We start from the raw sequence: 27,974 nt of genomic DNA on the forward strand, positions 1-27,974 counted from the left end.
AACAGAGAAGCCCAATTGTCCTGTTGATAGTTTACATAACAGCGAAGATACTGCTCCAAAGTGGCATTGGTGCGCTCCGTTTGCCCATCTGTTTGGGGATGATGAGCTGAAGATAAGCGAGAGTCTATGCCCAATAGTTTTTGTAGTGCCTTCCAAAAACGAGAGGTGAATTGAGATCCACGGTCTGTGACTAAACTCTTGGGCAATCCATGTAGTCTGAAGACATGTTGAAGAAATAAATCCGCAGTTTCCTTGGCCGTGGGGAGGCCTTCGCAGGGAATGAAATGGGCTAACTTGGTGAATAGGTCCACCACCACTAAGATCGTGGTGAACCCACAGGAAGGTGGTAGGTCAGTGATGAAATCCGCGGAAATTATTTCCCATGGGCGAGATGGGGTAGGAAGGGGGTGTAAAAGCCCTGAGGGCTTCTCCCTTCGTATCTTGGAGCGCTGGCATACTGGGCAGGTGTTGACATATTTTTCCACATCCTTGCGGATCTTGGGCCACCAAAAATCCCTTAGGATCAAATGCATAGTTTTAAATAGTCCGAAATGCCCTGCTGGTTTGCAGTCATGACACAGACGAAGCGCTTTTTCCCTGCCCGGTCCGGGTGGGATATAGACATGATTTCTATAGCAGAGCAGCCCATCTTTAAGCGAAAAGGGAAAATGCAGACCTTGGCGAAGTTGGTCCTGCGCCCAGGCATCTGCTTGCTGACTAGCCCTGATTTCTTGAGCACAGATGGGTCCTGGAGTAGGGGAAGTTGAACCAATGGGAAGGGATTTGGTGTTCCCCACCGTGAGCGTGGCAAAGTTCTCAGGTTGTAGCAGTTGGGATTCAAAGGTCTCCTTGCGTCCTGCAGCGTATTCCGGTTTACGTGACAGGGCGTCTGCTTGCTTGGTTTGGGCTGGGGTCACATAATGGATCTGGAAGTTGAAACGTTCAAAGAATAAAGCCCAACGTTGCTGCCTCTGATTTAGTTTGCGGGCAGTTCTTAGATGTTCTAGATTACGATGATCAGTGTGGACTTCAATGGGAAATTTGGCCCCTTCTAGCCAATGTCTCCAAGTTTCAAAGGCTGCCTTTATGGCCAGTAGTTCTTTTTCCCAAATGGTGTAATTCCTCTCTGGTGTGGTTAGTTGACGAGAATAAAAGGCACAGGGGTGGAGGTGATCTCCCACCGGTTGTAAGAGTACAGCCCCAATTGCCACATCAGAGGCGTCCGCTTGCACCACAAAAGGGGTTCCAGGATTTGGGTGCTGTAGAATTGGCTGGGAGGTGAATAGTTTCTTTAGTTGCTGGAACCCTTTCTCTGCTTGATCAGTCCAGCGGAAAGGCTGCTTTCCACGGATGCAGCTAGTGATGGGGTCGGACCAGCGGGCAAAATCTGGAATGAACTTGCGGTAGTAGTTCGCGAACCCCAAGAAACGCTGCACCTCTTTCTTGTTAGTTGGCGCCCGCCATTCCAATACTGCTGAAACTTTGGCTGGATCCATGGAAAGCCCTAGAGGCGAGATGCGGTAACCAAGGAAATCTACCTCTTGTAGATCAAAAGCGCATTTTTCCAGCTTGGCATAAAGTCCATGATCCCGCAATCGTTGTAACACCATTTTGACGTGGTTCTCATGTTCTGATTGTGATCTGGAAAACACCAAAAAATCGTCCAGGTAGATTATCAAGAACCTGTCTAGATAGTCCTGAAAAATGTCATTGACAAAATGCTGGAACGTTGCGGGGGCTCCGCATAAACCGAAATTCATAACTCGGGACTCAAATAATCCGAATTTGGTCTGGAAGGCGGTCTTCCACTCGTCCCCTTCCCTGATGCGAACTAAGTTGTAAGCCCCCCGAAGATCCAGCTTGGTGTAAACCTTGGCTCCTCGAAGCCGATCCAGTAGATCCGAGATTAAAGGCAGGGGATAGCTGTTCCGCTTGGTGATATTGTTCAATGCTCTGTAGTCCACCACCAAGCGTAGTTCCCCTGACTTCTTCTTCACAAACATCACTGGGGAGGCGGCTGGGGATTGAGAGGGTCTGATGAACCCCTTGCGAAGGTTTGTCTCTAGGAATTCCCTGAGAGCTTCTTGCTCTGGTTCAGTCAGGGAGTAGAGATGCCCTCGCGGGATCGGGGCCCCCTCCACCAAGTCAATGGCACAGTCATAAGGTCTATGTGGGGGTAATTTTTCGGCTTCTTTCTCATTGAATACATCCCAATACTCGGAGTACTTCTTTGGCAAGGTGATGATGGGCTCGGTGTCTGTGGCATGGCATACCTTGGCTACGAGGCAATGGTTTTGGCAGTACGGTGAAGCAAACTGCAGTTCTCTGTTGGACCAGGAGATGTTAGGGTCGTGGAGAGTCAGCCATGGAATTCCCAAAATCACAGGGAAATGGGGAACCTCGGTAACAAAGAAGGAAATCTCTTCCATATGTTCCCTTATCCACATCCTGGTGGGTTCCGACCACTGACTTACGGGGCCCGTCTTGAGGGGACGGCCGTCTATGGCTTGCACCACACGGGCATTCTTGAAATCATGATATTGTAATCCCAGAGAGTCGGCATACTCTCTATCGATGAAATTGTTGGTAGCTCCAGAGTCTATCATGGCGTGGATCATGACGGGTCCCCTTTTTGCTGACCATAATGTGACCACGAGAAGGAACAGGACCCCGGTTGGCGGCTCTTGGATGGATTTTTTGACCGGGTTGGCGAGCCCCTCTACACCCGGTCGTTGGCTTCCCCCGCCGGCTGTGTGCCAGTCGGCTCAGACGCCTTCGTCTCCGTGGAGGACGCCGCCGCAAGACGGGCGGCAGGCTTCCCTTTGGCTGGGCACTCTCTGGCGAAGTGGCCCCCGTTCCCGCAGTACCAGCAGAGGTTTAAGCGTTGACGACGGGCCTTCTCGGCGGCATCTAGTCTGGGACGCACATTGCCCAACTGCATCGGCACCTCCTCGCCTCCTCTGGGGTATGGGGTTGGCGGTGGGGGTCTCCACACCGGACGTGGCTGAACGCTGGCGGGAGCGGGGGGTTTTGCCCCGGCTCTACTGCCCTGGCCTCGAACCCACTGTTTCCTGTTGGCAATCATGACTTCAGCCCGTAAACATTGATCAATGAGTGCCTCGAGGGTCTGGGGAGGATCCACCTTGGAGATTTCTTCCAGCATTTCAATGTTGAGACCCTCCCGGAATTGTCCCCTGAGGGCTACATCGTTCCAGCCGGTGTTGTGGGCCAGCACTCGGAACTCGGCTATATACTGAGACATAGGTCTGTCTCCTTGGAAAAGGCGACGGAGTTTGTGACCGGCTGCCTCCAAATTGTCCTCGATTCCCCAAGTCTCCTTGAGGTGGTCCAAGAAGTGTTGCGCTGATCTTAGGTGTGGAGAGGCTTGGTCGAACAGTGCCGTCGCCCAGCTGGCCGCTGGCCCGTCTAGAAGACTGTAAACCCATGCCACTTTGATGTCTTCTTGGGGAAACTCGGCAGCACGGGCCTCCAGATAAGCTTGACATTGGCGACGGAAGACATGAACCTTAGAAGCTTCTCCAGTAAACTTGGTTGGCAACGCCATGGCCGGAAGACGAACTCCGCGTTCCTTCAAACCCCTTATTTCTCCATCCTGTGCATTGAGCTTATCACGGATTCGGTCCACCTCTTCCTTGTCGATGGTGTAGGTAATCGGCTGGCCGCTCGGCCCAGGTACGGTTCCGGTAGACATTCTGACCGAGGTTAATTGGTGCTTAGGGTGGCGGAGTCAAACTGTCACGACCCAGGCTGCAGAGCACCAATAACCATACACAGAGGCCAGAATCTATCTAATATCTTTATTGTAGGAATATATAAAGTTAATAAAAACAAGTGTAGAAAATAGTCCAGAATTAGACCTTTCAGGAAAGGTCAGAATTAGTCCAAAAAAGCAATGTCCAATAAGAAATATTAAGGTCCAAAGTTGTAATCCAATAACCGAAACACTCACTTTGCCAAGCAAAGTGAGGGGAGATGACAAGGTCCTTTAGTCCATGAAACTTGAGCGAGGCTAGGAAATAACTTGATACTTGAAACAAGGCTTGAACGTGGAACAAGGTAACTAAGAACAAGAACAAGGTCCGTGGAATAACTTGATAAATCCGTGGAACAAGGCAAGGATTGATCCTGGGAAACAAGGCAAAGTCCGTAGATAAACAAAGGCTGGGAACCAAGGCGAAGGCTGGATAGCAAGGCAAGGCTTGAGCAGGAGCGAGGCTTGAACCGGAGCGCGCTGTCCAGACACAACTCGCTCCGTAGGCTGACGAATTGACTCCGCGAAGTTACTACGCGGGTAAAACACCTAAATAGAGTCTAGCTTCCCGCCGAAGCAGTTCTCTGGGAATCAGAACCGAAAGCTAACTCTGAGACCAGATGTGAGACTCCCCAAAGATTCTCACGAGAAGCAGTCTTAATTGGCCACATTCTTAGCTGCAATCCTCGCACTCCTGCGCGAAGCTGAATCTAAACTTCTCTGTTGTTTACAAAACTCCCGGCGCAAGAATACGGGAGAAGTAGGCTCTGGGCTTGTTTGACATACTTCTGGGAGACAACTTTCTTGCAGGTGCAAGGTTCCCAGATCTGCCTGGGAAAGATCTGGCTGAGAGGAATCCAGTTCAGACTGGGAAGGTAAAAAACCCAAGTTTTCATCTTCATCAGGAATTACAATGTCCTGAGCAGGACTACAAGGCCCATGAGTCATCACATAGAGAGAGAAAGATAATGTGGTCACCTGAATAAGCTTCTGAACAAGTATTTCCACCTGTAATTTTCACAAGGTCTTGATCCTTCTCTGCCAAAGAGTGCTTGTGCCTCACCAAACTACAAATCCCAGAATTCCATAGCATCAAGACAAAGAGATGTCCCCTCTGTTAGATCCAACTCCATGCGGGGACATGAGAGAAGCCTCCCATAAGGATGCTAAAAACATCAAAAACATCTGGGCGTCCCCTGGGCAACGTCCTTGCAGACAGCCAATTCTCTCACACCAGAAGTGACTTGCAGTTTCTCAAGTTGCTCCTGACATGAAAAAAATAGCATCAAGACATAGCAATTAAAGTGGTATCAAAATTTATTAATTCTAAAGTGTAAATGCATCTTCAAAATTCTGTAACTTGGACATGTACCACCACACTATCAATTTTCTGGGGCTGTCCATGACATTAATTTAAAATTTCTTGTATGCACTCAAAAGGTTGAGGACATTTGTACAATTCCCAATTAACTTATAGTACAAGCAAAACCAAGCCAAAAATGTATGTCTGCTTGTATTTACAGCTTATCTTTGGCATCTTTAAAATCAGGAGCTAACACCATTAATTGCAAACAAGGCACCGAGTAATTCAAAAGTGCTCATGAAAGAACCCAGGCTTAACCATCTTATAAAATTGAGCAGAGACAGATCTTCTGGCTTCCGTGTAATTCAAATTACAGTTAACTAAGACTGCAGAGCCCAAGAATGGAAAATCTAGACTCAAAAGTGGAGAGGTTTAAGACACCCACGAGCGAGACAGAACAACAGAGCAACAATTAAAATGAGATCTGCAATTTTAACCACAGATGTTGCTCTTCACAGAAGAAACAATAATTTTTTTATTACGTTGCCTAAGCAGCCGTTTTACCTAGACAAGATCTGGTCTGTCTGAAATGTTTTGTCACAATGCATTTGATCCCCTGGAGCAGGGGAGGAGGACCTGTGAATCTCCAGATGTTGTTGGATTATGAGTCCCATCTTATCTGGCCATCAGAGAAGCTGCCTGAAGTTGATAGGGGTTGAATACCATGCGGAAGGCCATTGCTTCCTACTCTTGTCCTAAAGAAGTGATCCCATGAGAACACAATGCCACTTGAATACATACTACGAGGTGATGTGCCACACACATGCACACTCCACTGTGACTTGTGAAAATAGGGGTGCTTCACTCTGCTATTTTGTTGTGATTCCACCATTCAGACAACAGGCCACCGCATCACACATAAATGGATTTATCCAACTAAGCTGTTTCTTAGGTATTTTATTTTTTTGCATCCTCACAACAGCCCTGTGAGGTAGGTCCCATTGAGTAAAAAAAGAGGGCTAACGCATACACACTGACCTGCCTGCAGGTCAATAAGCCAGGCTTACCTGAGGCTAGGGGTGCATCTACATCAGTGGTTCTCAACCTTTCTAATGCCACGACCCCTTAATACAGTTCCTCATGTTGTGGTGACCTCCAAACATAAAATTATTTTTGTTGCTACTTCATAACTGTAAGTTTGCTACTGTTAGGAATCATAATGTAAATATCTGATATGCAGGGAGTATTTGGCACAAATACCAATACATCCAAATCTGAATACTGGTGGGGTTGGGGCGGGGATTGATTTTGTCATTTTGGACTTGTAGTTAACCTACAATCAAAAAGCATTCTGAACTCCACCAACAATGGAATTGAACCAAACTTGGCACACAGAACTCCCATGACCAACAGAAAATACTGGAAGGGTTTGGTGGACACTGACCTTGTGTTGTGTAGTTGTAGTTCACCTATGTCCAGAGAGCACTGTGGACTCAAACAATGATGGATCTGGACCAAACTTGGCACAAATACTCAATATGCCCAAAATGTGAACACTGGTGAAGTCTGAGAGAAATAAAACCTTGACATTTGGGAGTTGTAGTTGCTGGGATGTATAGTTCACCTACAATCAAAGAGCCCCTTGAACCCCACCAACAATAGAATTGGGCAAATTGGGCTTTTGGTTGGAGGATTTGCTGTTTGTTTCCAAATAGGAAGAGAAGGGCAGGCAAAGAAATATTCAGGCTTCTCTGTTAAAGGGGTTCCTAAGACCATCAAAAATATGTGTTTTCTGATGGTCTTTGGCGACCCTTCTGAAAACCCCTCGCAACCCCCCCCCCCCGGGTCTCGACCTCTAGGTTGAGAAACGCTGATCTACATCTTAGAATTAATGCCATTTGACACCACTTGAACTGCAATGGGTCAATGCTATGGAAGCATGGCATTTGTAGTTTGGTGAAACACCAGTAGTGTTTAGAAGAGTAGACTCCAGATGTTGTCAAACTACCAATCTTGGGATTCCATAGCATTGAGCCATGGCAGTTAAAGTAGTGGCAAATGGCATTCTTTCTACAATGTAAATGAACCCCAGATTTCCCAATATTAACACTTGGAACTATGGATATTGGACATTGTTTAAAAAAAAAACCTTCAACATACACAAGGTGATTGAATAAAGCTGCTCCTTCCAAAAGAAAAACACTCCTATGAAGGGCTGCCTGCAATGTTTACAACAGGAAACAATTTTGCACTGAAGAATGACCTAGACGACCTGCCTTATTTCCTTTGTTTCCACTGTATAATATTGCTAATCTTTTATTTTTACACATACAGCAAAACAATTTAAAAAGAACAGCACAAGATAGTCTGTATATACTTCAAAATCTCAAGTGGACCAAAGTCTTTTTCAACAACTTTATGGCTTTCAATAACTCCTTATGTTCACAGATGCTGTTCTCAATATCCAGTGGTTTTCTCTGACACATGCAAATGGTAGCACAACTGTGTTTTATGCACAAGAACTTTCCATATTTCCCTTCTCTCTCTTTTGTGCTCACAGTTTAATGTAACCAAAAAAAAAAGCTGCTTCCAAAGGCTTTGGGTTAAGGGCTCTAGATGGCCACTCTTTTGCTCCAAGAACTATTTGAATTGCCAAAGACAAAGAGAATGATCTGAAGTCCACTTATGGGTGAAAAATAGACATATTTTGTGGTGAACAGTGTTGTGGTATGTGGGTAGGTATACTGTGACTTCTTTTAAAGATGAATGGCTATTGCTAGAGGCCTCTCGGAGTGAAAATTCACCTTGTCTTGGCCAGAAAACCCTCACAGAAGTCTACAGGAGTCTTGGCAGACCAGGAACCACAACAACGGGCTTAGATCCTTCTATTTCAAGAGAGGACGTCTCTTACCATGCTAGTTTAGTTCAAAGAGGACAGAAAACTACGGTTTAAAAAGCTGGTCTACAATATTAAAATAGAAACTTCATGGTATATACCTGCTAGTGCATTATGGCTTAAATATAATTGCATACCAAGGTTTTCTTAAACCAAAATGCATTCGCAGGTATATCTAAACGGTATCTAAATTGACTGAATATAATTATGTAGGGAAATGGGAAGGTGCCTTATATTGCAGTAGGCCACTGCTCCATCTGATTTTGCATAATGATGGGCAGGAAAAACCCAGGAGTTTCAAACAGGAGACTTTACCAATTCCCTGGCAATGAACATGACATGTAAATTAGATGGTCTATCACTGAAATTCATCCCTTTCCACATGCTCCTCTAGAAGAGGGACAGAAAGCATTTGGCCTTCCAGAAAATTTGGACCAGCTCCCATAATCTCTTAAAATTAGCCAAAGGTCAGAGAGCCAATGGGAGAGGACATTCAAAACATCTGAAAAGTCAAAAACTGCAGTTTAGCAAAGAACACATCCCCTGCAGATACGGAGATCTGATTATACCGTGTGTACTGTGCTTTGTATGTACATGTGTTCTCCTACTAATTTGCCTTTACACCATTTACAACTGGTTTAGGAAGAGAAATACAATGCAATTTCTATCTGTATTGATTGAAAATGAAAACATCAACAGAACATTTAACCCCATGCTATCTAATTTTGTGTGTTTTGAAGACAAATCATAATGTGAGCTGCTTAAGGCCTTTCTACGCTTCACTAAAACCCAGGAAAAAAACGGGTTAAAAAACCCCACTTCCTCCCGGGTTTCAGTCCCCACCAGTTCCCACAACCTCTGGCTTTTCCTCGAGGGGTGGGTAGGTACCATCCTGGGTCAAACAAAGGTTGACTCAGGATAGCATCTAGCCATCCTCAATCCCCCATTTCCCCAAAACACTTACTGGAGGGGCCTGCTAGCAGCAGAGATCCTCTGAAGAATCCTCCTGACATGAGAAAATGGCATGTCAGGAGGTAGAAAGAGGGAACTCCCTCCTCTTTTCCCACCCCACCCCCCAACGCATCATTTTCTCATTGCGCACTGCCCGCAGGTCCCTCTGGTAAGTTTTGGGAGGGAAATGAAATGCGGAAGAAGGAGGTGGGTGGGCTCCAGGAACCCAAAGAACCGGAAAGGCTGTGGGGATTGGCACCTCGGATTGCAGAAGCAGTCTTAGGAGTCAATACACACAGGCCCGAAGCCTGCAAAGATCTGGACCTTACCTTAAGGTCTGGATTCTTGTAGGAGTCAAATTAATGCAGAGTAAACTGAGAAACCCCAGTTTACTTTTCATTAATCCGGGTTTACTTGGGGTGTCATTTGGAGGCCTCAGGTAAACCCATTGTCCATCACGAGCTTTAGGGCCTGTGTAGAAGGGCCATTAGTCTTTACATGTAAGGCTGATACTGGAGGAAGCTGTGATTAGCCACTCCCCATTAGTCCTGGAGCTCATGTGAGATCGTTGTCAAACCTATTGGGACTCCTGCTGTCTCCCACACAAACCTTGTTCTGTGGGGGTGGCTATCGTGGCAGCAGTAGCACCATCATTTGAGAGATGAAGATGATAGAAGCTACTGTGTGGCAGCCCATCAAAGAGAGGCACCACACTGAGGGACTGCTGATGTTTGCTTTGACCCCAAGCATAAGAACAATGCTGGCTCACAAAAATCAGTTATATCAGAAGACAATGGAAACTATGATACATAGTGAGGAAAAATGCAACAATCTTTTCCAATTGTCCAGTAAACTCCAACAATATAGATTCTTCCATCACCCAAATTGAGATTTCATTTAACTAATCAAATTGACCAAATTGTCTATCCCATTTGATTTTCTGAAGAGTCGGCAAGCATGTCCACTATATTTGTAGTAGTCTTTAAAGATCCAGCACCATATTCCATGTTTTTCTTCTTTGCACAACATGTTTCTGAGGACTCTCTTTTCTTCATTGCCATCCAAGATAGTCTTCATATAGCTCCAGTTGACAAATGACTCCCAACTGATACGAAGAGTCATGTCATAATATAAAAATGACAGTGACCGAGACTAGCAACAGGGTACTAATGGTCTGCCTGCTGCCGCCTGATGTCCTCCGCGTATGCACAACTGCAAACACAGCATTGGTCTGGTTTGTTGGAATGTCGACGTTACAGATCATCCCTTCGCAGCAGGAGATGCATTCCTGTTGGTTTTTATAAGACAGTATTATTGTTGGGAAGAGGGCTGCCACCCAATGGGAAAAATAAAATATTGGCAGAATAATCCCCAGTTTTAATCCACCATGGAATGAGTTATATCTCCACATTTGCATGTGAAAAACATATCCATTCTGAAAACAACTGTTCTGAAGGAGGGAAAGCCAAAAAGTTAGCATACACGCAGAGAGGGTCACAAGTAACAGAACAAAGATTTCCTCTTCTACGATGCAATTGCCCACCTGCCATCACTCAAACGTACCTACATTGCTTTTTTTGGATTACAAATCCCCAAATACTCCATCCAGTGGACAGACTGGAGAGAGATTCTGGAAAATATTGTCTAGAAAAGTAATTTTCCCAGGCTTTGATTAAAAACAACCAAGAATGTGTTCAATATGTGCTACTTAATTCACCGGGAGACCCGTTTTAAAATAAATCAGTCAAGGGGGTTTTAATCAATGAATCTTGGAGTAATCAATTACATCTACTTTAGGAATCATTAGTATTGCTGAGGCATCATTTTTTCATCTTTAGCTAGAAGTAGAATTAAAACAGTTCTACACCACACCAAATACAGCACTAGCTAATCTAGCTATGCCCCAATCTCCATGGGCCAAAAATGAAGTCTGTGTTTCAAGCACTCCTTCCTTCTCGTTCTCTTAAAAGGATCAGGAATTGACTGATGAAATGGTCATCCATCACCACCCCACAGGCTCATTGAATGGAAAGAAACGAAAGGGCCAGGAGTTACAGCAAGGAAGCTTATACAGTAGAGTCTCACTTATCCAACATAAACAGGCCGGCAGAATGTTGGATAAATGAATATGTTGGATAATAAGGAGAGATTAAGGAGAAGCCTATTAAACATCAAATTAGGTTATGATTTTACAAATTAAGCACCAAAACATCATGTTAGACAACAAATTTGACAGTAATGCTACATAGTAATTACTGTATTTATGACTTTAGCACCAAAATATCATGATGTATTGAAAACATTGACTACAAAAATGCGTTGGATAATCCAGAACATTGGATAAGTGAGTGTTGGATAAGTGAGACTCTACTGTACTAAGATGCAAAGTAAAACTTAAGGTCATTAATAACACTATGTAACGAAATTTGAAAAGGTTTCTGTTCCTGGATTGAAAGTGTTATTCCTGAATTAATTGTGTGGTACTTACTTTGAAAGTAGTTGTTATACAGAAACTTCATTTTTGTGGCTGCTACAAATTACAGTAGAGTCTCACTTATCCAAGACTCGCTTATCCAAGGTTCTGGATTATCCAATGCATTTTCATAGTCAATGTTTTCAATATATCATGATATTTTGGTGCTAAATTCGTAAATACAGTAATTACTACATAGCATTACTGCGTATTGAACTACTTTTTCTGTCAAATTTGTTGTATAACATGATGTTTTGGTGCTTAATTTGTAAAATCATAACCTAATTTGATGTTTAATAGGCTTTTCCTTAATCCCTCCTTATTATCCAACATATTTGCTTATCCAAGCTTCTGCCAGCCCGTTTAGCTTGGATAAGTGAGACTCTACTGTATGCTGAATTGACTTGAGACCTCTCTGCCTTTTGGCTAAGGTCAAATGTGTGTGTTTAGACTCAAGACTCGAGATATTCATGGGGAAAAAACTATAGCAAAATGTGAGGCAGGATGTACTTCAAAGAAAGTTTTTGCAGTTGAATAAACCTTTTCCATGTTTTTATGATAGAACTAATTAGTTAATGATATTTATAATCCAGGAACAAAATCTATGTTACATAGTATAATACTTTGCTTGGCCATATAGCACTTGATGCAACTGTAGTTTTATTTGACTGGAGGGGTAAGATTGCTACAAATTGGGGCTGGGGAAAACTTGGGAAGATAACACAAAAGCTGCTGAAATGTAAAAAAAAAAATCAAGCAAGGAGACTATTTGGATGTTCTCTTCTGGTTACCATCAGCACCATAGCTTCCCCACTTCCTATTATATGTATGTCAGCACTGTAAGAGAAATACCCAGCATTTTCTTAATGCGATTAAGGATGGTACTATTTCTCTATTTTATCCCCACCAACAAGGATGAATAGTTTCTAATATTTCTGCACAGTTCTTACCCAGTATTCACACTTTTATTAATGTAGTTCAATTGGGTTAAATGGCATTGGCATGAATTAATCCAGATCAGCTCTAAGATGATTCACCCCCTCTTTTTTGGAAAATAGGTCAGTATAGGCATGCCCTGAGGTAATGTTTAGATTCCCAATACTGTCCATAGTTGAAAATACCTGGTGGTCTCTCAGCAATTCAGATATGTGGAATAGCATATTAATTTAACTATAACTTACTGGCTTCATCTGGGTCAAAACAAATTAATCCCAGATCTTGGAATTAATTAATTAAAGGGTATTCGTTGTCATTTACTATAATTACAACTAATTGCAATTTGCTATAATTAGTTATAATTTCAAAGAAAAAAATAAAGTCATTAGTTTAATTACTATGGTATTGACTATTTAAGTAACACTTAACACGCCGTACTACTTTAAGAGGTAATCAGGACAATTTGGAGCAAGCTGGGCATTTTTAGAAATTTTAATTCTGGTTTTGAATTCAAAAGCAACATATCTTGAGTGATTAACATATGAAATTGATCTTTTAAAGCATCATGAAAACTATTAATGTTAAGAAATGAATTTACACATTAGTTAACTTTTACATGATGTTAAGATGGCATTAACAATTGCTGATTAAACCACATGCAAATATTATCTAAGCAACCTAACGAGACATATGACATCATAGGCCTGGACTTCCAAGTATACAAAGATCAAGGGCCTTTATGGTCAGGACTATGTACACATTGCTCTTTAAAATATGTATACAATCATGTCTCCATATTTGCGGTTTTAATTTTTATGGATATGATCATTCACTGATCTGATTAAAATCTTAACTCTAGGAATCTCTAGTATTTCCAGTGCAATCCTGTGATCAGCTTCCAATGAAAGATGACCATAATTACCTTTTTCAAAGTGATAGCGTTAGTCTATTTTAACATAAAAAGAGGAGTGAGGGAAGAATCTGTCAGGACAGATTCTGGGACATAGAAATCCTGGACGAGAAAAATATCAATTTCTTTATTTGCCTTTTAAATTTATAATTTATTTATTTATTTGCTGTACTTATGTACCGCTTTTCTCACCCCTGGGGTGACTCAAAGTATTTTTAGTTTGCCAAACATACATGTGAAAACCAAATCATAATATCAAACAATAACATAAAACTATAAGTTAAAATAATTGAAACCATTAAACATAAAACATAAGTAACATTTAAGCAGGAGCCCCCGGTGGTGCAGTGAGCTATGACTGAAAGGTTAGCGGTTCGAATCCAGGGAGCGGAGTGAGCTCCCGCTATTAGCCCCAGCTTCTGCCAACTTAGCAGTTCGAAAACATGCAAATGTGAGTAGATCAATAGGGTACCTCTTCTGCAGGAAAGTAACAGCACTTCATGCAGTCATGCTGGCCACATGACCTAGGAGGTGTCTATGGACAATGATGGCTCTTCAGCTTAGACATGGAGATAAGCACCAACCCACAAAGTAGGACACGACTAGACTTAACATCAGGGGAAAACCTTTACTACTAATATTTAAGCATTAGGACATAGCATTAAAACATCATAGTATAAACATTAAAATCCCATGAATTTTTCACTTTCATGAGGGTCCTGTGCCCCTACTAAATTTTCATTCATTACAAACTGTAGCAAGTGTACTTTCTGCCATTACCCACACACAAATCCATGTTCAAAGGCCTAAAAATATATTTTGAGGGAGGGAGAACTAACTAAAGGTGCTACATATGAATCCAATTTTCACATCAGCATTGAACTTGCATGAGCATACACAACCTTGCTTTTTGGTTCTGCTGGAAAAGACCTTGGAGTCCTTATGGACAACAAGTTAAACATGAGCCAATAATGTGATGCGACAGCTAAAAAAGCCAATGGGATTTTGGCCTGCATCAATAGGAGTATAGTGTCTAGATCCAGGAAAGTCATGCTACCCCTCTATTCTGCCTTGGTCAGACCACACCTGGAATCACACTGTGTCCAATTCTGGGCACCACAATTGAAGGGAGATGTTGACAAGCTGGAAAGCATCCAGAGGAGGGCGACTAAAATGATCAAGGGTCTGGAGAACAAGCCCTATGAGGAGAGGCTTAAAGAACTGGGCATGTTTAGCCTGCAGAAGAGAAGGCTGAGAGGAGACATGATACCCATGTACAAATATGTGAGGGGAAGTCATAGGGAGGAGGGAGCAAGCTTGTTTTCTGCTGCCCTGCAGACTAGGACGTGAAACAATATTTCCAAACTACAGGAAAGGAGATTCCACCTGAACATTAGGAAGAACTTCCTGTGAGAGCTGTTCAGCAGTGGAACTCTCTCCCCTGGACTGTGGTGGAGGCTCCTTCTTTGGAGGCTTTTAAGCAGAGGCTGGATGGCCATCTGTCAGGGCTTTGAATGCAATTTCCTGCTTCTTGGCAGGGGGTTGGACTGGATGGCCCATGAGGTCTCTTCCAACTCTACTATTCTATGATTCTATAGAACAGCAAGAAGCTCTTGTTTGCCACCCAAGAGCAGATTGTCTCAGGTTAAAGATTTGCCAGTGACACTGGTTTATGGCCAAAGCAGATCATCCTTGAGTAATACTGCATTTGATATTATGAATGTGTAAAAGAACTTCAAGAAGAAGACCACTGTTCTGATTCAGTGTTTTCGATGGTAATCCACAGCTTCTGGCCTGGAGTTGTGCTCTGGCCTATAAAAACTTGCAGGATTGCTGCTAGTTAAGTAGCAAGAGCATCTGACTTTGGTTACAACTTAGACAGGGATTCAGTGTTGTCCCAAATTTCCTTTGGAAAGCTGAGTATAAAGGAGTTACCGAGCAAATACAAACACACAATTGAAAAGTGCTTTCTTTGGCATCCAACTGCTTACCGTATGACTGGTTTCCTTGCGGTGACGACAACCAACAAAATGGCATTCTTCTCTGGTAGCACATTTTTTTGTGACGGAGGTGCTCCTTCCATGGCTGGTGAAGTGATGGACTGTTAAACAGTATTGTGTGTCTAAGCAATAAAAAATTACATCAAGAAGAGAATTGCATCAGTACCTTTTGCATCGTTCAAAAACATAGGCACAACCCCCTGATCAGAAATCAAGTTCTCATTCATGGCTGAGTGCCTAAGCTAGAATTATTGATATGTAATACATCATTTTTCTTCCACTGCCCAATCTAGCACAGATCCCCCACCCAGTTATGGAACAATTTCCTGCTTGGGAACATTTTAAATTATTTTTCTTTCCTTGTTATCTCCTCTAAAATTAAGGAATACAGTTTCTGGTCCTGTTACTCCTATCTGCATATTCACAAGCTCGGAATATGACATTTCAAAAAGGAACTACTTATTTTACACATCGCTCTATGATTACTCAAGAGGTCATTACTGTCCTGCCAGATTCTTCCCTCACTCCTCTTTTTATTTGAAAATAGACTTAACACTATCACTTTGAAAAAGGGCATTATCTGTTACTGTTAATGCAGTCAGAAAAATATGTTCTGCATTAGTTGTTACCAATTGGTTATCTGTGCAAGTGAGAAATATGAGAAATAAAGAAAATGCTTTCTGGTTTTGCCACGTATCCAATTCATATTTTGAAAATGTTGAGAAAAATGCAAAAGTGATTACAAAGCAATTCTCTCTTACCACACTCTTCTCTGCAGGTGCCTTGGGTTACAACCCTTGCAAACATAACACTTAGAGCGGAGGTTTCCATCTTTCTAAAATATGCAACTGCTGCAGCACATTTTCCAAGCTCCAGTGTTTTGTGTAGCCAACCTGGCAAACCTGCTCTCTTCCACTGCCCTTCTCCCAACACTCACACGTAATCTTTCTCTTTCTGGCAGCAGTAGCAGTTTCTCCCATTTGGGCAGAATGGAGAATGCAACCCCACACTCAAAAACCCCAAGCTGATAATGTTTTTGAGATGGAAACATTATGAATAACCCGAGTCTCGAGTTTTGGCAGAAAACAATGTTCCATGGAATTATAGCCTTGACTATTTTAGGCAAACCTTTGCTTGCTGTTACAGAAAGAAACTAGTTGCCAAAATATTAAAATGTAAAAATGAGTTAGTCCCATTTCTTACTCCCTCCTCCCACACACATACAGCCATATAACTCAGAATATCAAGGCAGAATAACCACAATATGTGCTTTGAACTGAGTTATCTGAGGGCACTTCCAGACTGTACCAAATTGCGGGTTTTAATGAGGAGCAAAAATCCCAGGACTTCAGAAGAGGTCCACGTACAGACTTGCTGATCCTGGGATTTCTGCATCCATCGTCCAGACTTGATGCTTTGTTGTGAGATTTAGAGGCTCCCAAGATGGCCACCACAGGACATCTGCCAGAAACTTCATTTAAAAAAGAAAAAACGTCAAGATGCGGATATGTGGATATGTGAATTGCTGCAAAAGTTCTATTCTTTGTCCTAGCTAGAGAAACTTTGCTCTTGACATGTTTAATTAAGTTTCTCGCATACAAATAAAGTTTGCAGGGTAGAACCACCTCTGCCCAAGTCAACACTACACAATCAAACAGAAACACACACTTTCAAACCAGGAACAGAACTTTGTCATTATTATTTAACCTTGCTGCCTGGCCATCTGTGTAAACGGATTTGGTCGTGTAGTTGTGGCATGGAACAACAGGGTGCTGTTCTTGGGTTAAAAATATCTATTCCTGATTGTTCTTATTGTGAAAGGATGTACAACATTGACCACAGAGTGACAACTTTGTCCTGGCCAGAAAAACGCTGTGATCCGCATGTTTAATGATGTTTCCACCAAACAAGCAAAGTTAATGGGGTAGGACCACTTCTGTCCAAGTCAGTACTACACAATCAAACAGAAACACACACTTTCAAGCCAGGAACAGAACTTTGTCCTTATTGGCACTTTTTAGAGCCTTCCTGCCTCGCCATCTGCCCAGACAGATTTGGTTGTGTATTTGTGACATGGAATAACAGATTGCTGTTCCTGGTTTAAAAGTGTCTGCTCCTGTTTCATTGTGTACTAGTTACTGTGAAAGTATTTGTGCCACTCCAGAAACGTCATTTTTCTGCCACAAACTTCATTACACAGATAAAGGATGAAATTCCTCTTGCCAGAACAAAGTTTTCGCCTTCTACTCAAGTGTCACCTTCTTTTTAGGAACTGACCAATCAGGAACAAACATCTAAAACCTGGGGAAAAGGTATAGTCCCTGGTACCTACCTCTTTCCTAATCTGTACTGTATAAAGCTTTTTGCACTTTTCTGACCCACTACCCTTTTTAGGAGCCAACCCAGGTTTTTATTAAAGTGTGCTTATTGTTTATTGGTATATATGATTTTATTTGTTTATGATTTGTTTTTATTGCTGAGTTTTACATTGCCTATTGCCTGGGCTTGGCCCCATGTGAGCCGCCCCGAGTCCTCTCGGGGAGATGGGGCAGGGTATAAAAATAAAATTATTATTATTTTATTATGACACAGCAAACAAGATAGATATGCTGGATTTCATATCACAAAATCACAAGTCGAACACTTCCCAAGTGTCTAGGACTGTGTGATGTATTTTCGGATGATGCGCGCAGATCAATATTATTATTATTATTATTATTATTATTATTAACAAACCCAGATTTTTTTTAAAAAAAAAACATGTTTTCCGATTGCAGAGACATACAGACTTTTGAAGATGCAGATTTCCAGCTCAGAACTGGGATATTCCCACACCTGAAAATCTTGCAATTTTTGCTGTTTGTAGCTCTTTCTCCTGCATTTTGAGGGAACAGCATTTGGCCGCCCTCCATTTTGCTGCAGAAGCTCCTAAGATAAAGGTATTATCTGAACAGGCCCCAAGTTCACACTGCCATATATCCCAGTTCAAAGCAGATATTGTCAGATTTTATTCAGCTGTGTGGAAGGGGCCTAAGATAGTGGGAAAGGTGCTGTGGTCACATGTGTAAGCTATTCCCTTTCCACGTAGAAGGGTCAGTTGGATAATCTGATATATCTGCTACAATACTGTGGTCTGGTCTGACACATAGGGGTGATATCATGCCTTAACATACTGGTGGCACTAACGCTAGTGGAGCCACTGTTGTTGCTCATGTTGTGCAGGAAGAATCTACAAGGTAGGCTCCAACCATGTGATTCATGAAAGAGCACCATATAGTTGGAGCCCATCTTGTAGGTCCTTCCTGCATAATCACTGAGAAGTTGAGACAATCAGGTGGGAATTACATTTTATATCTGCGAATGGAATGTTTGGCCCTCCAGATATATTGAACTATCGCTCCTTGGTAACTGTCTTTCCCCCTTTTCTTTGGATACCTACATTGGATTGCTAAAGGTTTAGGTGAAGTTTGAAACTGTAATGCTAGAAATGTGGAAGGGAAGGGCTTATCATTCCTGTTTAGGAAGGCAACACTCGCATGTTGCCTCCCAGTAGCTACCCCCCTATGTAGAAGTAAACTCAGGCTGCTTCTTTTTAAGTTGATTTCATGACTAGTTCATGTGAATTCCTAAAAAGGAGTTCAGGCAAACAGCTGCATGTATTCTGAAACCATCCGACTAAACGTTAAATTCTACTTAACTACCTGATGCTGAGATGATGGAGTTGGTTGGAAAAGCCCAAGCAAAAGCATTTTACTATCCTACTGTTCTCCACACACTTACTCTGAGGACACCATTTATCTTCAGCCCATCTGTTGCAGTTGTAATTATCTACAACGTTGTCACACGTGAAACACTTGAAGCTGCTTGGATACGGAGTAGCTTTAAAATCAAAAGAAGATGAAGAAAACAGTTAAATGGTTTACCATCTTGAATCCAAATTCCCTTCCAATTAAGTCATAGAATGAAGGAAAACAGATAGGAATAAATGTTGTTAAATTCCAAATTAATCTGATTGTACTATGCTCCTAAGCATGTTTATTCAAATGTAAGCCCTACTGAGTTCAATGGGACTTAGTCCAGCCTTATTTGTTGTGTTTTATTATTCACAACCTGTATTTACTTGAGTCTAATGCACCATTGAATCTAGTGCACACCTCAATTCTCAAAACCCTGACACCCAATAAAGTATTTACCATATTATATGTATCTAATGCACACCCCGATTTTTGGAAAGTAATTTAGTAAAAAAAAAAAGATGAGCATTAGATTCAAGTAAATGTGGAACTTCCTTACATTTAATATATAAACAGTATGTATTTGAATAGACAAATTGAGACATACTGGGCCTTGAGACAATCTTCCAGACAATATCACCATCCAATTAGAAAACATAGGCACTAAAGGTTTACCAGAGGATTTTCTTCCAATACATTCAAACCATATACAGTTTGCCAAGCTCTTGGTTATGAGTACAGGTTCAGCATCCTAGAATTCCTAAATTTGAAATATTCCAAAATCCAAAATTGTTCATATGGGTGGCTGAGATAATGACACAGACTTTGTTTCATGTACAATATTATTTGAAATATTGTATAAAGTTATGTAAAAGGTAAAGTTAAAGGTTTCCCCTGATGTTAAATCTAGTCGTGTCTGACTCTGGGGGTTGGTGTTCATCTCCATTTCTAAGCCCAAGAGCCGGCGTTGTCCATAGACACCTCCAAGGTCATGTAGCCAGCATTACTGCATGGAGTGCCGTTACCTTCCCGCCAGAGTGGTACCTATTGATCTATTCACATTTGCATGTTTTCGAACTGCTAGGTTGGCAGAAGCTGGGGCTAACAGCAAGAGCTCATCTCGCTCCCCAGATTCGAACCGCCAACCTTTCAGTCAGCAAGTTCAGCAGCTCAGCGGTTTAATCCACTGCACCTCCGGAGGCTCCCTCAAGCTATGTGCATGCCACAAATCTAATGCGCACCCTGATTTTAGCAAGGTAATTTAGCCAAAAAAGGTGTTAGACCTGAGTAAATATAGTATTTGTGACATGTGATTAATGTTATACTTGAGTATATATAAGTCAATCTCATGTTTAAGCCAACTGCAGCTTTGTAGGCCAAAATGATACATTTTGATATGACCTGTGAATAAGTTGAGAGTCATTCTTCATAGAAAAGAAAGCAGCAATGCTGACACAAGGAGCCAGTCACCACTAGTTACCACTGCCACCATTTTCCCATCCAGCCATTCAAAAAAGCCAGAAGCATTGCCACAGCGGAAAAGGTAGCAGGGGTCAGTGCTTCTTTAGGTTCTCCCTGGGTGGGTGAAACTCTTGCCTTCCACCACTTTACTCAGAAAAGGAGAGGGTTCCTTTTTGATAAGAGTTTATGAAGAGTACTTACATTGACCTGAAGGTTTTTTGAGTTGATTTTCAATTAAATTTTCTAGACTTATGCATGGGTGTATAGGGTATTAAGATTGTTTATTATGGCTAACTACAGGCAATATAAGGAGCCCTGGTGGTGGAGTGTGTTAAAGCACTGAGCTGCTGAACTTGCAGACCAAAAGGTCTCAGTTTCAAACCCCGGGAGCAGAGTAAGTGGCCACTGTTAGCTCCAGCTTCTGCCAACCTAGCAGTTCGAAAACATGCCAATGTGAGTAGATCAATAGGTACCGCTCCGGTGGGAAAGTAACGGAGCTCCATGCAGTCATGCTGGCCACATGACCTTGGAGGTGTCTACAGACAACGGCAGGTCTTCGGCTTAGAAATGGAGATGAGCACCAACCCCCAGAGTCAGACATGACTGGACTTAACATCAGGGGAAACCTTTACCTTTACCATACAGGCAATATAAATACAAAACTATTGTTTTGATTAACATGACTAGAAGTTAAATTCAGGGAGGATTCAAGATACATTTGAACTTGAAATGGAAAATATTTTGTATGCCCAAATGGTATCAAAGTTTATAGTTTAGAGCAGGAAAGGACAATAACAACACAGCACAGTGGGAAATACTTAGCCACACTGGGCACTATGTTATAAGTAAGGTGATATCATTATGATATCCCATTACAGCAGGGGTGTCAAACTCATTTTCACCAAGGGCCACATCACCCTTACTGCTGCCATCATACGGCCATTTGTAATTGTAAGACTGTGTAACTAAGCCACCCTGACATTGACTGCCTCGCAGACCACATAAAATGATGTGGTGGGCTCTTCTCTTATGTTTCACATGTGTGCATTAGAGAAACTAAGGTGGCTCCTTGAGACCGAAAATTTGGGTGGTCAAAAATGCACAATGAATAGGCAATTATTTATTTTGTACTTTTTTACTGCCAGAGATAGAGAAAGAACGTTATGAATTTTTCAGTTAACTTCCCCAGACATCTTTGTTGGTCTTAGTCACTATGCGACTTAACTTGGGGATGCATTAAATGCCATTTGTTCTTCTACTGAAGGCAGCACTGTGTCTTAAACTTCCTTTGAAAGAAAGGTGGCACATTGTTTAGTGTGCTAAAATACAATTTTACATCTGGAACATGGCCATGCAGCCCGAAAACATACAACAACCCTGTGATCCCGGCCATGAAAGCCTTCGACAACATAATTTTATATCTGTACTAGTGTTATATAAAAAAAAACCTTAACTATGGCCTATTTCAGTTGCCTTCGACCACAGTAAGGCCATGTGGATATGACATATCTACCCTCCAGCTTCTTCTACAGCTGCATCTAAACAAGAAAGCAACTAATGAAGATCTCCAGTGCACACTTAATGATACACACAACTTCTAATGTTGTGTACACAGCAAGACCATGTGGGAAGCATAGGAAAGGCAATTAAAAGGTGTGACAAGTTAATCAGATGAACATGCAGGTGTGCATGCCAAGCCCTTCATCAAGGACTCCACCTAATAATTAACAACCACCGAAGACAGACAAATTAATGTTTTGCTTTCAGATGTATACAGAGCTGCATTACACATTCATTTAAAAAAATAATCATCCTAAGGATTTAAAATAGAAAATGCTGACTGAGCTCAAATAGTATTTATTTATTGGCATTCCCTACAGCACTCTAGCCGGCTACTTACGGTCAACTGGAAGTCTCACGTTGTAGAAGTTGATGTTCTTGGCTAGGATCCAGTTGCTGGAGACAATTAAGATTTCAACACAAGCGACAGCCAACATGTGACAGAGTAGTGGCATGCTCTTACCAAACATGGAACTGCTTCTTACACCTGAATGGAAGGTAGGAGGAGAGCACAGGCTGTTTAAAATACATGAGAAGGGAGGAAATTGTTTGGCATTCTCTCTATAATATCTTATTCACAAATTTACTATCACCACTACCAACACTCTTGCTGCCAGCAATGACCGTACATAAAGATGACTTTGTGATACAAATCTAAGCTGCTACTGCCTTCTACTGGCCTGTGCTCGATGCACATTACAGCACTATTTTGCTGTGCCCTAAAGCAAAAGTCCTACAATGTGGTGGTTGTATAAGAAACAATTCCACCAATTCCAATCATGAGTCGATAAGATTAAATACTTTAGAAGTAAGTGGATGTGCAGACTTCAATGATTAACTCCCATAAACTGTTCATGTCATACTATTATATTATATATATTAGTGTCACCTTAAAATATAGGCACAAAGGGCTCTCTTTCTCCCAGTTTTTAATTATTCCAAAGCGAATACAATAGTGTACCTTCAGTAAAAGAAGCTGAATCAATTCCCACATGCAAACATACATATCCATGATTTTTTTCAAAAGCAAAGCTACTTACTTATTAGCAAAAATACTGTTTTAACACCAAGTAAAGAATGGCCTAATTTCAAACTTAAAAGCACAAGTTACAGTCTTTTAATATCCTACACTGGTGTAAGAATATGTCAAACAATTTAGTCAACCCATTAATCCTTCGCATTCAATAAATGCAGCTGTCCATAGACAGTATGAAAAAAATCCCTAGAATCCACAAGTACTAATAGGCAGAAAACTCTCCATTAAAGAGTTTTCTCCAAGAACTGCAAGTCCTTACTTATAAAATGGGTAGTGGGATTTAATGATAACAGAGCCACGTATTGTGAAAGAAGTGATTTTGCAAAACTGCAATCATTTCTTCAGAGAGAGAATTTGAACCAAATGTCAATTAAAGGTTTTGATACTAAAGTAAATATAGACCACAGGAAGACAAAGAAGATGTTACAAGTCAAATCATTGATATGTTTCACTCCTTATTGCATTGCTTGTCAATATATTTCATACTTTAAGACAACATAGCAGGAGTTTCTGAGAAACATATATACTTTACAATGCAAGGCAGGTAATTCTGAGCTACAACCTTTACCCAAAATTACACAACTGTATATTGTTCAGGAATGGCAGTAGATAACACAATTCTTTTTTAAAAAAAATGTATCACTTTAGTTTTAAAGCACAGAACGACTCCCATATGCATTGGATACTGTGGATAATAGCAAACCTTATATTTTGACTATACATGGGCCAGAAGCATAACATCAAATTGCTCTGGAGAACTTAAAAGAGGCCCGCAAACACTTCCAGAAGAGAATATATTTGGGGTTTGGCTAAGTGAAACTGTGGATATTGAGTCCACATACTATATAATGATACTTTGACATTATACTATACAATATTGTTTATGATCAAAAGCAATGGAACATAAAAAACCTGTCATAGGCTAGGATCCAAAAGTGGAATCGATCTTGTAATAAAGTAAGTTGTCAGTGATGATTCAATCTTGGTTGATCTGTCTTTTTCTCTCCTTCCGGGAATGTCTCAAGCTTACTGATTTATTGCTTTCCACTAGACTGTTCATTTTTCTAGAAATCATGCTGGTAATGGTGTCACTAGACATCACTGGGCCCTATTTTTCTAAAATCCTTTCTGGTTCAACATTTTGAGGATTATCTTTAATATATGCAAGAAAATAAACCATGTTTTTACAAACTGAGTATTTTTATCATGTTCATCTAATTTTGAATTTGCTAGAGTGTTTTTCATAGTGTGTGATAGCCCAAGTGTGTTTAGACAATGCTTGCACATTTAAATATAATGGTGTACTCTAATCTAATAATACAGGAAAGGTGTATCATTCCTAAAATTGGAATTCAGAATTAAGAGAATACAGAGGCATGATTATTGAGAAATATGGTTTTGTCATGCTCTTATTGCATTAAGAGCACTACACTGTTCACATTGTGTGCATTGAGCCACTTTGGTTTTCACTCTGGGGAAAAATGTCACACAAAGAAATAAATACTGGTATCAGTTGTTGAGTTTATGTTTTTATGATGTTTTAAATGTTTTTATGTGGTTATGCATTGTAATGTAAATGTATTTTATGGTGATGTATTTTAATTTTTGTTCCACCGGGCTCGGTCCCCATGTAAGCTCCCCGAGGCCCTTCGGAGAGATGGGGTGGGATATAAAATAGAATTATGATTATGATTATTATTACTGTTACTGTTACTATTTGTTATTGTTGTGTGCCTTCAAACTGTTTCCAGTTTTGGGCAATCCTAAAGTGAACCTACGGTGGGGATTTTTTGGCAAGAATTGTTCACAGGAGTTTTGCCACTCCCTTCCTCTGAAGTTGAGAGTGTGTGACTTGCTCAGTTTCCCAGTGGGATGGGTTTGAATCCATGGCTCAGCATGGATTCAAACCCTAATCTTCAGAGCCATAGTCTAACATGCAAACCACCGCACCACACTGGCTCTCACTGTATGTATACAAGAATATTGTTAGCACAGTTAAATACTGGTTTTGTTGTTTTTCGTTCAGTTGCTTCCACCTCTTTTTGACCTCCTGGACCAGTCCAACGCCAGAGCTCCCTATCAGCCGTGGCCACCCCCAGCTCCTTTAAGGTCAAGCCAGTCACTTCAAGGATACTATCCATCCATCTTGCCCTTGGTCAGCCCTTCTTCCTTTTTCCTTCCTTTTCCCCCAGCATCATTCTCTTCTCCAAGCTTTCCTCTCTTCTCATCATGTGGCCTAAGTACTTGATCTTCCTTCCCTCCAGTGAGCAGCTGGGCATTATTTCCTGGAGTATGGACTGGTTGGATCTTCTTGCAGTCCAAGGCACTCTCAGTAATACTCTCAGTAGTACAATAAATACTGGTACTTCACCAATAAAATTTGACAGATAGCAACTGGACTTTTAGGGACACTGTGTGGTATCACCACTAGATGGCACAGGCTAAGGTTAGAGCTAAAGTTCCCAACTATTTTTGTACCTAATGATCTGAAATTTAGCCAGTTGTGATGCTGGGAACCAGCCGGTGCGCTGTCTACCATTCAATATGCTCATAAAAGAATTCAAGTCAAAGTAAAAATCATTAGCCATTACAAATACAGGATGGTGATGGGGTACAGAACTAAAGTTAGTATCATATATATAATAGATTATCTCCATGCACAATACATTTGGGAAGAGATCTCCCAATTCTGTCTAGCAAATCTATGGCAACCTTGAACATCAAATGCTTATTCTCATCTATACTTCAAATAAATTGCAAAGGACTCTAGTAACACACAACATTCACATTTTAGACTCATCTATACAAACGTGGAGCACATTTTTGGAATAAAAATGCACACATGGCACACATAATTGTGACTTTTAAGCTGTGACTCAACAGGACACATGAGCACAGAAACATTATTTGTTGCTGATCTCAAACAGGGCTGAACTTGTTATGGCAAATGTTGTATCTCCACCCCACCCAGAACAAATCCAGATACATACAAGCAACTTGCAACAGTACTTTAGGGATAAAAATAAACAAAAAGAAAGAAAAGGAAGATCTGTGCCTTACATCTGCCTGCCCCACACAGGGAAGTCAAACAGTTTCTTTCTCCTGCGTTGAAGTTTTATGGATAACTAAGGTCTTTCACACTGACTCCTGAGAGTGTGTGTCAACATCTCACTTTCATTAGCTGGTAGCTTCCATGTCAATGGAATGGTGAATCCATTCCAGATTTTTGGCTGAATTTCAAAGGATCTAGCTAAAGTACTGAACTTATTTTAGGGACAGGCCTTATCCTTCAGGATAGACTCTTTAAAAGATTTGAATTAAAATTCAGATTCACTCCATCTCTTTACCATGGATTCACCAGCAGCTACTGCCTCTCATGGTTGGAAAAGGACAGAACTTTGTGAGTAGAGGAAGGAAACAAATGCTTTAACATAAACCATTATCTCGGGAATAGGAAACCTTCTACCTTCCAGGTATTTGACCTATGATTTTTATGACAAGAGGAAATGTAAGGTACTATACTTATGCAGAAAGAAATGAAATGCACAATATGAAATCAGATTAGCCCCCACCTTGTCTACATTCCATAAAGACTTGAAAACTTGGATGTTCCAATGTGCCTTTGACTAACAGTTTAGCTTGCAACCTTCCCTGCCCTGCCCTAATTTATTCATTGTTCCGGTTCTCCAGCACTTTATTCCCAGCCCTGGTCCTATTGCTCTGCATTTTGCACAAGCCTTGCCCTCCCCCACAATTTAAATATGCCTACTGTTGGGTTTTGTGATGTTGACTGATGTATTTTATGATGCTTTTAATTTCCTCAGGAGCTCCAGGTGGCGCAGCTGGTTAAACCACTGAGCTGCTGAAATTGCTGACCAAAAAGGTTGGCAGTTCGAATCCAAGGAGCAGGGTGAGCTTCCACTGTTAGCCCCAGCTTCTGCCAACCTAGCAGTTCGAAAACATGCAAATGTGAGTAGATCAATAGGTACCACTCTGACAGGAAGGTAACAGTGCTCCATGCAGTCATGCCAGCCACATGACCTTGGAGATGTCTATGGACAACGCCGGCTCTTCGGCTTAGAAATTGAGATGAGCACCAACCCCCAGAGTCAGGCACTACTAGACTTAATGTCAGGGGAAAACCTTTACCTTACTACCCTTTATTTCCTCGGTTTTTTATTGTTTTAATTATATTGTTTTGTTTTTTTGTTATGTGTTTTAATTTTGTACTTTGAATTCTGTTTAATTCTTGGCTTGGTCCCCATGTAAGCCGCCCCGAGTCCCTTTGGGGAGATGAAGGCGGGATATAAGAATAAAGTTATATCATCATCATCATCATCATCATCATCATCATCATCATCATCATCATTAGGCTTGACAAGAAGTGTCTTAATAGACCACAAGTTGAACATGAGTCAATAATGTGATTCTAGGCTGCATCAATAGGAGCATATTGTCAAGACCGAGGGAAGTCACTCTATTCTGCTTTCATCAGGCCTCACCTGAAACAACTCTGTGTCCAGTACTGGGCGACACAATTTTAAAGGGATATTGACAAGCTGGAAGATGTCCAGAGAAGAGCAAGCAAAATGATGAAAGGTTTGGAAACTAAGCTTTATGAGAAGCAGGGAGCTGGGCATGCTTAGCTTGGAAAAAAGAACACTGAGATACCCATGTTTAAATATTTGAAAGGATTTCACATTGCGGGGGGGGGGGGGGTTGTTTTCTGCTGCTTTGGAGACTTTGACACGGAGTAATGGATCCAAATTTCAGGGGGAAAAAATTCCATCTCAAACATTAGGAAGAACTTCCTGTTCATAAGACCAGTTTAACAGTGGAATATGCTGGAGTATGGAGGAGTCTCATTCTCTGGATGTTTACAAGCAGAGCCTGGATTGTGTTGTTGTGCATTTTCCGGGCTGTATGGCCATGTTCCAGAAGC

At 41.4% G+C, this 27,974-nt stretch overlaps 1 protein-coding gene across 2 annotated transcripts in view; it reads right to left on the reverse strand.

The window, feature by feature from the left end:
• Window positions 1-6,017: 6,017 nt before the first annotated feature.
• lypd6b (LY6/PLAUR domain containing 6B) overlaps window positions 6,018-27,974 on the reverse strand; it is a 105,021-nt gene continuing 83,064 nt past the window's right edge. For both annotated transcript variants that reach the window (XM_062966298.1, XM_016996296.2), the window contains 4 exons: window positions 22,337-22,483; window positions 19,022-19,120; window positions 15,233-15,363; window positions 6,018-10,210 (listed from right to left, as the gene is read on the reverse strand). In XM_062966298.1, coding sequence (XP_062822368.1) covers window positions 10,046-10,210; window positions 15,233-15,363; window positions 19,022-19,120; window positions 22,337-22,466 — 525 coding nt within the window. In that variant the 5' untranslated portion in view covers window positions 22,467-22,483 and the 3' untranslated portion in view covers window positions 6,018-10,045. The remainder of the gene's footprint in view (window positions 10,211-15,232; window positions 15,364-19,021; window positions 19,121-22,336; window positions 22,484-27,974) is intronic.

Source organism: Anolis carolinensis, chromosome 1 (assembly GCF_035594765.1).
Source record: "Anolis carolinensis isolate JA03-04 chromosome 1, rAnoCar3.1.pri, whole genome shotgun sequence".
NCBI lineage: Eukaryota > Metazoa > Chordata > Lepidosauria > Squamata > Dactyloidae > Anolis > Anolis carolinensis.